Source organism: Mytilus californianus, unplaced genomic scaffold, assembly GCF_021869535.1.
Source record: "Mytilus californianus isolate M0D057914Y unplaced genomic scaffold, xbMytCali1.0.p SCAF_4, whole genome shotgun sequence".
NCBI classification, from domain to species: Eukaryota; Metazoa; Mollusca; class Bivalvia; order Mytilida; family Mytilidae; genus Mytilus; species Mytilus californianus.
This window is the reverse complement of record NW_026262690.1, coordinates 49,500,469-49,514,349: the sequence shown is the minus strand read 5'-3', so window position 1 is coordinate 49,514,349 and position 13,881 is coordinate 49,500,469. Positions and strand designations below refer to the sequence as shown.

At 31.6% G+C, this 13,881-nt stretch overlaps 1 protein-coding gene across 1 annotated transcript in view; it reads left to right on the top strand.

Moving 5' to 3' along the window:
- Nucleotides 1-13,284, top strand: part of LOC127738199 (globin-3-like) — a 44,588-nt gene extending 31,304 nt beyond the window's left edge. Inside the window, exon 4 of the mRNA XM_052249354.1 lies at nucleotides 10,172-13,284. Coding sequence (XP_052105314.1) covers nucleotides 10,172-10,318 — 147 coding nt within the window. The 3' untranslated portion in view covers nucleotides 10,319-13,284. The remainder of the gene's footprint in view (nucleotides 1-10,171) is intronic.
- The last annotated feature ends 597 nt before the right edge of the window (nucleotides 13,285-13,881 follow it).

Genomic DNA, 13,881 nt, shown 5'->3' with positions numbered 1-13,881 from the left:
AAAATAGTTGGATGTTAAAATCCAATCGTCGTTACTTAATAGTTAAATATTGCCCAAGGGCACACTTTTCTTATACTGCTTATGACGTTTTAAAACTGAATCCGTTATTTGATTTTATGCCTAATGAAGGTGTGATGAGTTGAATCCTTTTCAACTGAATTTTACAGCATGTTATTATGTTGAATATGTTACCCCGACTGTCATACAAGTGAGAGGTTTAGCTAGCTATAAAACCAGCTCTAATCCACCATTTTCTCCAATCAGGAAATGCCTGTACCAAGTCATGAATATGACAGTTGTTTTCCATTCGTTTAATGTGTTTGAGCTTTTAATTTTGCCATTTGTTAAGGGACTTTCCGTTTTGAATTTCCTTGGAGTTCGGTATTTTTGTTATTCTACTTTCTTTTAGTGTAGGGTTGAGCGCTCACAGACATGTTAAACCCCATCACATACATAATATGTCTGTCCAATACCTGGAGCTTGTAATCCATTGGTTGTCGTTTCTTCTTGTCTGTTATAATTGTATTACGTCTGTTGTTGTGGTATAAATCCGGCCGTAGGTTTTCTTTTTTGAATTGTTTCTCACTATGTCACTTATTGTGAGCACAGAAATCATAACATTTATTTTTTAAATACCAGTTGGTCGTTACCACTACTTCTGCGGACAATTCTCTGCTGGTACAATCCGCCCAGTCGACAATGTTTCGGTCTTAACATGATTTAAAGTATATGGTTTTGCTTGAAAATTCAATGTAACCGAGCTTAAAATAAAACATCAACTTTTTCAGGCAAAGTACCTCGATAATCGAATGATATTCATCGAATTACTAGTATGTTAAATTGATATACGATTCAACGGAACGTTATTCGGAAATATACATTTCCTGCGAATAAATCTAGACGATCATACAGATATGTGTGATAATCAAGAAGACATAACGCAGACAAAGCATAGTCTGAGCAACACGAACCCCATGATGATCACAGGTTCAAGAAAGGTCAGCAGATCCTACTTCACATGTGGCATCCATCGTGTTGCTCATTGGAAGTACATTTCGGTGAAACATTTAAGTCTCATGCGTTGATGACACAATCGAAGAAAAGAGAACGGGATTGTGGCTACGAAAATATGAACATATTTGTGGACATCTGTGACACAAATCATAATGTCGTCCATAAAACTTATGAAGGGATAACCAACTTTATCATTAGGAACATCGAAATAGTCATGGTTTAGTTATGCAAATAAATTTGTTCAGTTCAGTGCCCAGAAATTTGACGTGGTGTATTTTCAAATGTATACGTGATGTTACTCGTTTTTTCCACGTCAAATTGATCATTTGTCTGAAGATGTCCTTTAGAAAAATCACAACCAATCAAACAATTGACAAGTAGCTATTATTTATTTGGTTCGCGTACTCTGTGACTTACTTACAAAGGATAAAAGATAGACTCTCAGTACAAATGTTGCGTCATTTTCACTACGACTGTACTCTATGTTATGTCATAATTTTTTTAAGCAAATTATTATCTTTATTGTCGCTTTATAAATATATATTGCATAACGCTATTAACTAATTTTAAAACGTTTGCTCAGCTATCATTCGTAAACGATAAAAATCCCAATAGTGAACCATGATGAAATAGAACCAAACCATGACATTTTTAATTAAATGTTGACAATATTTGTTTTATTTAATTCATATTATGTGCATCATAATCAATTGTACGTTTTAAATTATGAAGTGATGAAACAAGCGGTAGAAGAACATGTTATGATTAGTGAAAAAGGAGAAGGCGACCTTTGGTGTATAACGCAAGCATTATATGTGTCATAATATTATCGATTATATACAACATAAGAGCTATATATGCAAAGCTTATTACTAGGTGAAGGTTAGTTTTTTTTGGTTTTAATATGTAATGTTTAATATAGTATTAGTATGTAATAGAAGTTAAAAAAAACACAGGTAACCTTTAAAGATGTTTAACGCAGTTGTTATTTTGTGCCATAATTATAAATGTATTTATCATATACAAAATTGGAAATTACAAACATTTAAGCTATACATACAATGCGTAGGACCAGTCGAAATTTATTCTCTCTTCGACAGTCCTTGTGTTAAAATATCCAATTGTTTGTCATTTAGATTCCCTTAACTAAGTCAGGACCAAAAAGGTTAATTGTAGAAATTTTCATTGTTCGTACAAATCCCTTTAAATAAAACATTAACACAAGTAAAAACGCTGTTTTATAGAGATTCTGGTACGATTAAATGCATTGGGTCATAACTTAAGTTTTAAAAAATCGTTTAAAAAGGTAAAAGAAAAGGGGGTAGCATTATCTACATAAAAAATCTCGCGCAATCAGTTTTACTGGAGAAATTTATAACAATTAAAAATAAAAGTGGCACCTGAACTATAAAAAAAAAACCAAAAAAACGTTGCTTTGAAAATAGAGATTTTTCTACATAAATGGAAAAAATAGATACACGTTCCTTGTTTAAGGTAATGAAAATCTTACTTTGTGAAGAACCACACTGATTCTTAAAACAAGTACATCGAAGATGATATCATCACAATGCTGGACTTTTTGATCGATAACGTATTTGTTGAGTTTCCAATGGGTACTGTTAGTGCATCACTAATGGCCAACTTGTATTTGTACTCATATGAAGCAGAATTCAAACAGAACCTTCTCAAAGACATAAAGAAAAAGCACCCTTGCAAGGTTCTTGAATTTCAATTTCAGATATATTGATGATGTTCTAACTCTCAATAATCCATATTTGAATGAGTGCTTACATCTCGCATATCCTTGTGAACTTGAGATTAAGGATACTACCGCAAGTAGAAGGTCGGCTTCCTATCTTGACCTTTTCGTTTATATTGACACAAATGGACGACGTCAAAACTTCATAAGGATCTATGACAAACGTGATAATTTCAACTTTCCAATTGTCAAATTCCCATTTCACAGCAGTAAAATACCCTCTGCGTTTATATATCTAAATTAATACGCTACCCCCTTGCATGTTCATACTATACGGACTATACGGACTTCTTTATGCTCCTTACACATGAACCGAGTGGTGAGAAAATAACATTGAAATAGACACTAGCTAAGTTTTACGGTCACCATCACGAATGGATTGGCCGGTACGATGTGTCGTCGTCTCAACGCAAAAGCGACAAGTTTTTCGTGGTCTTACATCTTATGATAAACTCATCATAGATAACAGGATAGAAATTGTGTACGCTAGACGCGCGTTTCGTCTTCTATAATCCCATTAGTGATGCTCGAATCAAAAAAGGTCAAAAAGGGCAAATTAAGTACGAAGTTTTAGAGCATGGAGGACCCAAATTTCCGAAAGGTTTTACGAAAAACAGCTAATGTAATCTTTTCGTCTATATAATCTACCTGTCAATCTTTTAAACAATGTTTAGAATTGATTACTTATAAATTGTAATTTCAATATCTAAGACAAAATGTTTTGAACGAGTGTTCCTTATAAAAGTAGGTGTTATTTTTTTTCTAATTTCACGACACGTAGAATCAATCACTGGAGTTGGATCTTAGGTATATTTTTATTCCACTGTCCTTGCTTCATTCTAACAACCATTTACTGAAACAATAAGCTAAAATGTTGTACTATTTGATTAGTTTGTAGAGGTGCATTTCATTAAACATTTTAGCAAACGGTATTAGGAAAGGAAAAATCCTTTTGAATAAGCACAGTAATCCGCTGGACCTTATTAACATATCATTGCTCATTCTTGTTATGGTATTGTACATGTCAAAATAGATTTTTTTCTCAGTCAAACGTATTTCTCCAGTTGTCAAAATTTCAAATTTGTAAACTCTTACCGTCTAGCTAATCTGACTGTCACTCTCAGCAAATTAGGGATGCTTTACCAATTCTCAACAAATACTTTCTAGCGTGGATATTTCCAATAATGCTTGACAGATATTATAAGAGAAATGCGTAGTCTAGCTGCCAATCAGCATTTTAATATCCCACCAGAGCAAAAATGCTGGATGAACACTAAATCGATAACACAATTAAGAGATGTCATTACGTTATCTTGCTGGACCAGTACACAGTCGTAAGAGTTGTGTGAGTTTAGCCGGAGTTTTTAGTTATGATAATGATTTTCATTTGTCATTTTATAATTGTACTGAGTTGTAACGTAATAAGAAGAAACATATTTATGGGTGCTTTTATATAGCTTTCGCTCTCTTTCAAATACGCAACTACATGTAGTAAGGAATTATACACTTCGAGAAATACATGTTCGTTGATATACGCGGAAATGATAAAATGTGAATTTCCAAGCGAAAAGAACACAAGTCAAAATGAAAGTCGAGATCTCAAAAAATGTACACGCTTGTGATGTCGCAACGATTAAAACGATAATGCTGCGGTTTCTCGTCATTGTTCAATGTGTTTAGATATCGCTCTTAGTATTGTGCAATATTATCAAAAGGCTAATTAAGGGAAAATGTTAATCTTTTCGCAGAACCTGAAAAACATTTTCGATGAGTTGAAGGTAACAATATGCAACTAAAATCAACTAAGATGAATGAAGTTGCATCTTTATTTTTGTACATCTATTTCTTATATTTACTGAGAATAAGAAAAACAGATGTATGAAATTTATAAATCGTAAACAATGTTTAAACAGCGACTGCTTGGTGAATGATACCATTCAAAACTAGCAATCCCCTATCAGTTGTTTCACCAAGTCATAGTAAATCAAAGTAAACATTAAGTTAATGTTACATTCGATTGTGCCTCATGGTTATTGCAGACGCATAAATTTAGACTAAGTAGAACAAATAATATGAATATATTTCAGATAATAATAAACAATTTGTATACATTGAGATACAGCGAAAGATATGACATCCTTAATTTCATATGAAAAGGAATTCCAATCGATTATTACTGGTCGTTTCCGTTTAACTAGACTAAGGTTTGAATGACAGGGCCTGCTATTTTAGAATGACGCTGAAATGTAAAAAGCTGAAATGTTTTTTTATACTAGAAAAAAAAAATGTAAAACAGTTTTGTAGGTACATAATACCCCTGTTAATACTGATGGAATGTCAGTAACTGATTGTCATTCTTAATATATATCTTTATTCTCGTAAATTAGAGTACAAAGATATAAAGAAACATACATACTAAACATAAAGTGATTATCCAGGAGATTCTATGTATTCATTAATTTTTTTAATAAAGTTCATACGGATTGTTGCTATTCATAACATCGTGAAATTGTTTTTGTAATTTGATCTGTTTACAAAACGGAGCTTTGAAGGCGTTTTAAATTTTCATCAATCCGAAAATTCCAAATAAAATGACTCTTCCCAACGCATAAGAATCACATAAAAATAAATACGATTTTCTCTCTAAATATCTTGTTTGGTATGCAGTCGTGAGGGCTTGGGTAACTGACCTTTTTTGTGATAAATTTTGATTGTATATTTTCATTAATAGATGATTTAAATGCAAAGTCGACCTTAAACGGTTTTGATATATTGGTTACTGTTTTAATTACTATACATGTATAAGGATTTATCAAAACATTTAAGCCGATTTGAACTTTGTAATCGTAGATTTCGTATTTTTTTTGTGTGTAAAAGTATAGCTACTGCCAGTTTCTTTTGACATATAATTATGTATATAGTTGTTGTTTTAAATCTCTATAGAATTCGTCATATGAACAGTATAACACTACATGTTTGTTTCGTGCATTGCGTATTTTCTTGCTTGCAGATGATCATTTTAGTTTGCCCCTATTAACTTTGTCTTCCACATTTCAAGTTTCAACATCAATATCATAATAGTTTGCTTCTTGTTATTTCTCAAAATAAATTTATCAAATAGGCATAATCAGCCAAGTAATAGACATCTATCGTCTTAGATTTAGACATTTTCATAGTCATTTTTTTGCATTTTATACGCCTCATGCGTATTGATTATGATGGCTTTGTCGAGGTTCATCAATTTAGTACAATTATCTGTAATGCATCTTCCCATGACTACAAATATCCTACTTGTCAAACAAATCGATCAAAGAATGAAGTAAGTTCTGTAAAGATAAAGCCTTTGAGATACTCAATTTGGTTGCATATAACAAGTGGTAGATTATTTAACTCATAAAAATGATAGAATTAAGTTGAAAGAATTATTAATGATTTTTTTCAGCGAGTTGTTGTTCTTGGTTGTTACTATACACAGTCCGTTATCGTTGTTTGAAGAGTCGATTTTTTTTTATTAAAACAGTTGTGTTTTTTCTCATACTTAATACACGTGGTTAATATTAAAGGCATATTTCAGGATTCTATATTCTCTGAAAATAGATCTATTTGCAAATTGAAAGAAAAATATACCGAATGATCTTTAATAGCTGTATTGCGTTACAGTCTACTACACTAATCGCCGCCATTAGTAAAGTTAAACTTTCTTCGGGGGAAATTTAAATAAAATATTCTGAGAATTTAGAAATGGTCAATTACTACAAAACTAAGAACAAAATGCTTCTTTTTGTGTTTCCTTCACAACAACAGAACCACAGATGCCAGATGAGTTTGTAAATAAAGACAACAGTAGTATACCGCTGTTCGAAATTCATAAATTGGTTGAGAAAAAAACAAATCCGGGTTACAAACTAAACCTGAGGGAAACACATCAAGTATAAAAGAACTACGACACAACAGAAACACAACATTAAAATGTAACACACACAGAAACGAACTAGAATATAAAAGTCGCCATTTTCCTGACTTGGTACAGGACATTTTAAGAAAACAATGGTGGGTTGAACCTGGTTTTGTGGCTAGCCAAACCTCCCGCTTTTATGGCAATGTTAAATATAACATTAGAACGACAACATTACATGACAGGACTACAATACAAATAAATGGGAGAACATATAGAACAGAGAAACATACGAATAATAGCTAACAAAAGGTACCAGGTTTAAAATTTAAGACGCGCGTTTCGTCCACACAAGGATACCAGTAAACTAGAAGAACTTTTTACAAATGCCAAATATAGGGAGTGGAAAAAGACATGATAAATTTGGCAGAAATAATTTTTAAAGTTCGAAGAAAATTACTTAAAAAATAATCAAGTAACGTTTAAAAGTATTATACATACATTTTGACCCCATGAATTACTTAATCAGACTTATGTTGGTTACTAGTATTTAATATAAGCAAGCGGTCCTAACCAGGATCAGAAATTTAATTTGTATTGGAGTCCTTTAATTCGATCAATTTTAATAAATAAAAAGTCAAAACTCGGACAACTTAAACGTCTATTCACTGTAGAGATCTAATCCAAATATCGTCAAAAACTTGACCATTAAAAGAGTTTGAATCGTATTTAACTTCAAAATCATGGCCAAAATGTGATTAACTTGTAAATGCTTGTAGACACGACAAATACGATTACCAATTTGATATTTTGTGATGCCTCACCAGAATATTAGAGTAGTGCAAATATTTACTGATTGCGTATTGTTTGAAACCTCAACAGATTATAGGAGTAAGTCGACGGGTGCCATTATTGAAGCAGTGAAGACATAAACTGATTTTGTAGTGCGTGATGCGTCAACAGATTATTGGAGTAATATGATGGGTGTCGTTATTGGAGCAGTGAAGACATATACCGATTTTGTATTTGGTGATGTCTCAACGAATTGTAGGAGTTCTATGACGTGTGTCATTATTGAAGCAGTGAAAACATATACCGATTATGTATTATGTGATGCCTCAACAGATTAAAGGACTACACTGTAATACGACGGGTGCCATTATTGAAACAGTGAAAACATACCGATTATGTATTATGTTATGTCTCAACAGATTAAAGGAGTACACTGTAATACGACGGGTGCCATTATTGAAGCAGTAAAGACATATACCGATTGTGTATCATGTGATGCCTTAGCAGATTGTAGGAGTTACTTGACGGGTGCCATTATTGGAGCAGTGAAGATATTTACCGATTGTGTAGTGCATGATGCATCAACAGATTATAGGAGTTATATGATGGGTGTCGTTACTGAAGCAGTGATAACATATACCGATTGTGTATTTTGTGCTGCCTCAACAGAATATTAGAGCAGTGCAAATATTTACCGATTTCGTATTGTGTGATACCTCAACAGGTAATAGGAGTAATACGACGGATGCCATTTTTGAAGCAGTGATGACATATACCGATTGTTTATTATATGATGCCCCAACAGATTATAGTACAATGTAATACGACGGGTGTCATTATCATTGGAACAGTGAAGACAAATACCGATTGTGTATTGTGTGCTGACGGATTACTTAACCTAAAAAGCTTTAATGGATGTATTGTGCAAAAAGCTTATATTTTTAAACACAATTTATTTATATTATATTTTTCAATAAATAATTCTTTCCTCAAGCATGTAAAATTTCGACTTGTACGAATGATTCTTGTAAAAAATAAGGTTCTGTTTTAAATTCTTAAAAGAATAAGCTAATTTTCCAGTTCTGCTTTTTTATTTAGTACTGTATTCACTAAACATAACTAATAATTTAAAATTTCATGTTCATCTCACAAGCAATTTTACCGTAAAAAAGAAGGCGAAGTTCCTGTAATTTTTTAATAACACATAGACGTCTCTATCATATGTATTTTTCTCTGCAAAATATTTGTTTAAATATATCCTTCCATTGCAAAACATATACACCTTATATATATATATTTATTTGCGAAAATTATTGACTGTTATTGCTGAATCATACAGGATTGAAGGAAAAAGTGATTTCTTACATATAAATTATTTATTTATTTCACATCGACAATGTGTATTGTAATCAATTGTAGAACTATTGTCAAATAAAGAAAGAAAATTTATAACTGATTCTTAGTTAATCGATTTTTGTATTGGTAATTGATATTGTTTCGAACAAGGTTTCTAAAAGTCCGGTGCATATCTAATTGGCACTTGTTATAGCCATCTTATAAAACAATTGATCATAACGAACTATTGAGTTTATTTGAGGCTTCAACTTTTACAATGAAAAATAATTTAATTGTGTTTTGTCATTTGATTTTGCCATGTGATTAGGGACTTTCCGATTGAATTTTCCTCGGAGTTCAGTATTTTTGTGATTTTACTTTTAACAGCACTTTTATCTAAACGTAATTAGCGTGAATCATTTCTACGTCGGCTTAGACAATGTTTTCTCTTTACATTTCTCAGAGATCTTTTCTAAAAGAAATACATTTGAGTTTGTTAGCCTGTTTAAAAAATACATCACTGGAATAGGAAAAAATAATTGGGTTTGTTCAAGATTTGTAAATATTTGAAAATTTAATAATGTGAATGTTAATTGTAAATTTGGGTAGCCACAAAAGACCGATAATGAACTGACTGTACTTAAGAACGTTAAATATCTCAAAAGTAAAACATTGTCTCACAAATCAATTTAAAAAAAAAAACAATTGCAACGCAATTCATCTTCTTGCTTCAATTGTGAGCCTGTTTTTTGTAGTTTTGAATGTTGTAAAAGTGTTGCACAAACATCCATTTCAGCAGACAGCGCTTTCAAGCGACATGCTCTATATTAACTATCATATTTTATGAAGGCTAGCAGGTATTCACAAATGAGAGTTCAAAAATTCTAAAATTAATTGTCGGAGTTCGTATAATACATTGATAAATATACACTGCAAAACAGACAACTAAATTAAAAAAATCTGATTTATATTTGTTTCTAAAGATGTAAAATTCAAATGAACTAATATTCTTGAAAAACCTCGACACCAAACGTTTGGTAAGCCAAACATAAAATGCTTAGAGAGCATTGAAACCAAACCACTGGAATTGACTGTCATTCAAATGAAAGGTCTAGCAGTAAATCGTTGTTTAACCCACCAATTACAATCTTAGGCAGGACCTATCTATTTTAACGTCCATTGTCGCGATGAGAACTGTTGGAAGAGGTTTTCCCGAAACGTAGCCAATATATATATGGACGTTGAAATTTCGAATATGGCCTAAGCTTTCGTACATTAATTTCCTATTTTTCAATGAATATTATAAAGTTAAATCTATACAATTTTAGTATTTTGAATCAAACGCTGTTTATCGATGTCTCTTTTTACCTTTTCAGTTTATAGAGAAGCCGTTTTTAGATGCAGTTAAAATCACACTAAGTGACAGATATACAGACAATATGGATGGCATCTACAGAATTACTATCAAGTTTATACTGGAAAATTTAACAAAAGGAGCAGAATCAGCGAATGGGATTTCCTGACAAATTACATGCTTCCTTTTATCAGGATGAATGCATTCGGATGTACAGTCTTTCCTTGAAGTCCGTTTCAGACAGTGCATATTACCAAAGAATCTTTATAGATCACCCAAGAATGCTTGAATCTAAATTTTATCGGTGTTGATGGCGCTGCTGTTATTTCAATGTGATAATTGTAACTAACCAAAGTTGATGCCTTAATATCAACGGTAATATTGTAACTACTGCAATACTTAAAAATCAAAGATTTTAGAAAATCTTTAAAACATGTACATTTTTATGTTACCATGTATACAATAGAATGAATACATTGTACGATCGAAAACTTAAAAGCATTTATCGTATTAGTAGATGAATATTTAATGTGTAAATTAAGAAAAGGTAGTATTTTCATTTTTCATTTATTATTTATTAATTGTCAATGTTATTATTTTATAAACAAATATTATGTACAATTGGCAAGCTATCACATTTAACCATGACGTATTACATCTGTTCACGGAATAAACCATTCAGGAAGTAGATAAAACTGAATATGAAAAATATCGGTCAAAATTTGGTTAAATTTAATTAGATATATTTTTATTTGTGTCTGATCATATATAATATGGTTGTTGGATAAAAACACAGCATTAATCAAACAATTTGAATTAACCTATATTGAAGAATTGAGGGGTATACCGATATTATGCCTTTCAAAAGTTATGCAATAATATGTAAAGCAATAAGAGAATGACAATTATGGAATCATAATCCCCTCCTAAAATATCAATGTGTACTGTGAAATATTTGACAAGTAATTAAGTAAGTCAACCAGATATAAATGCCCTGTCCGAGATCGCTCTTACGTCTGACGACCCAGACTTAGGATGGCAAGTTTTTGTCTCGAAATCAATATATATCTATTGTCAAGCGGCAGATAAACCATACATCATTTGTTTCCCCATTAAATCTTTCTGAACGATTGTTTATCTTTGATTCAGACTATCCTCTGTAGCACTAACGAATCAATTATTCCTTTCAGTCCTCCATTTTCGACGACGCTAAGATAACTTGAAATAATTTGAGCGAATTAGATGCAATAGGCAGGCATGTAATGTTTGGGGGTAAAGCTTGTTAATGCGAGTAATCGGAGTCGTATTGATACTCCCCCAATTCTAGGTGCACATAATTAGATAACACAGTTACATAACACCTGTTCAAATGAACGTAAGTAGCGGAAAATGGAGAGTTGAGATGAATAAAGGTTACAGGTAGTTTTCTAACGGCCCAAATCAGTCCCTATAACTGGTGATCTGATGTCAAAGTGATCACGGGCTACCTTTCAGAAACTTGAATAAATATCCTTAATTTTCCCTCGCTGAATATACTCTTTCTAATGTTGTACAAATACTTGACCTTTTGGACAAGAAATTTTTGCCATAGTATGTTTTTGTTATTCAATCATTCATTCGTTCGTTCATTCATTCATTCATTCATTCATTCATTCATTCGTTCATTCATTGAACGCACTCTTAATATAATGTCCGTTAAAACGATACGCGCTCGACACAACCAATACATTCATGGTTTTAAAATCGACTTATTTTACTGCTATATGGTTCATTATTCGTACTAAATGAAAAACATAATTGATCTTTCTGTTTAAGGATAATAAAAAGATGAAAACTTTATACCGATTTAAACTTTAATGAAGCAAATCGATCTTTTCTAAAGCGCGTATGCGATCAATTTTTCAGATTAGTCTTTTAAAAGTTTGCTTGGCTTAATCAGCAAGTTTCGCCTGAAATTGATATTATATACAAGTAAGCTAGAGCTATTCAATGTTTTGTAATGAAAAACAGCTTGATCACAAGAACGTTGGATAACATATCTTGTTTTATGTACCATCTTAAAATTGTTGATCTGAACAGCTTAAATGACATTGGTTTTTTTATCCTTCGTAAGCTATAAGTGAAAGATGATGAAATCATTCACAACTTCAATTAAAATTATTTAAGTTTTTTATCTTCATTTCTACTGGCTATGAAGAGACGGGCTAAGAAATATGCATTATTATAGTTTCAATGTTATTTTTGTTTTCGTCACTGTTACAACCATAGAATAAACAATATTTTTACACCAATTCAATGAGGACGGATAATTTAATTGAAACCATTGTAAACAACATACAAAAGTAGTCCACATTTGGCCTTTTTTCCAAGGATATAGCCCTGCTATGAACTTAGATCAGTTGTGGCAAAGGCAGCACATTTCTAGGAAGATTGTCTGTTTTGAACTTGAAATTATTTAAAAGCATATTTCATGTTTCTATCACTTTCAAATGAAATTTTAACAATATCAAGGTCATTTTTTTTGGCGTCAAAGTATTTTTATTGATTGTTATTTCTTTAAGTTTTAGTTAAATTGTTTTGACAATAAATGAAAAAAATAAATTCTAGAACGCATGCTTTTCGTCGAATGCAAATATGGGAATCAATCTTTTAATGCTCACGCAAATACACTAACATGTAACCACCGTTACAACAATGATTTTACAGCCACTAATGATGTTTAAAACATTATTGGTCGAAATCCATTATTTCAGTTTTTATCAAATTGTTTTAACCTTAAAATTTGACATTATGTTGGCATTCTTTGCTAGATGCAGATTATTATATTAGTGTGATAAATGCAAATAAAGCAAAACATATTCTTAGAATAATATTCCATTATATGATTCCTCTCTAATTTATAAATCTCATGAAAAGTTCTGTTTGGGTATCGTTAAAACGTAATTGATGTCATTTGCATGTCATATAATTATAAAATACAAACATTATGAAGATGAATGTATACAACGTATTTATATTTGAATGAATAATACTTATTTGTGTTGCAATTCATTTTTAAGTAACAATTAAAATGGCGAAAATCTAAATGTATGAATAATGTACTTAAACTATAATAGAATTAAATGTACATTAGTTTCTCATTCTTGTTCTTACCCAACAAATATTGTCAGCTCATATAAGCATATGTAAAAAATCAGAGCAAAATGTAGATTTTAGGGGAACATTGTTTATATATAACATATTCCACTTTAACAAATTTGAACTTGTTGAAATACTTTCCTTAAACATCCCCTCACACAGCAGTATGTTACCGTGTTCGACAATAGTAAAAAATGAAGACAACACTTTATAAAATGTTTCGTCCGAAATGCTTTTCTGGATTGATTTTCATCCGGAAGGCTCAAATCCAAATATTTGAAAGCCAGGATGTATAAGAACTGCAACAGTTGAAGACAAATCAATTTAAAGTCAACTTTGCCTTAGGGAGTTGAAACCTTGCAGCATGTCACACATCCGTGAAAAATAGACAAGATTCGTTTCTTTCCAACGATCCATAATCCTAAAGATATAATTACTTCATCTCTGATGTGATAACATTGATAGTGATAGTGTCAGAATGATAATGTTGCTGTTATATGCTAGCGTCTGTTTCTTTTCTTAAAAGAGGGACGAAAGATACCAGAGAGACAGTCAAACTCATAGATCGAAAACAAACTGACAACGCCATGGCCA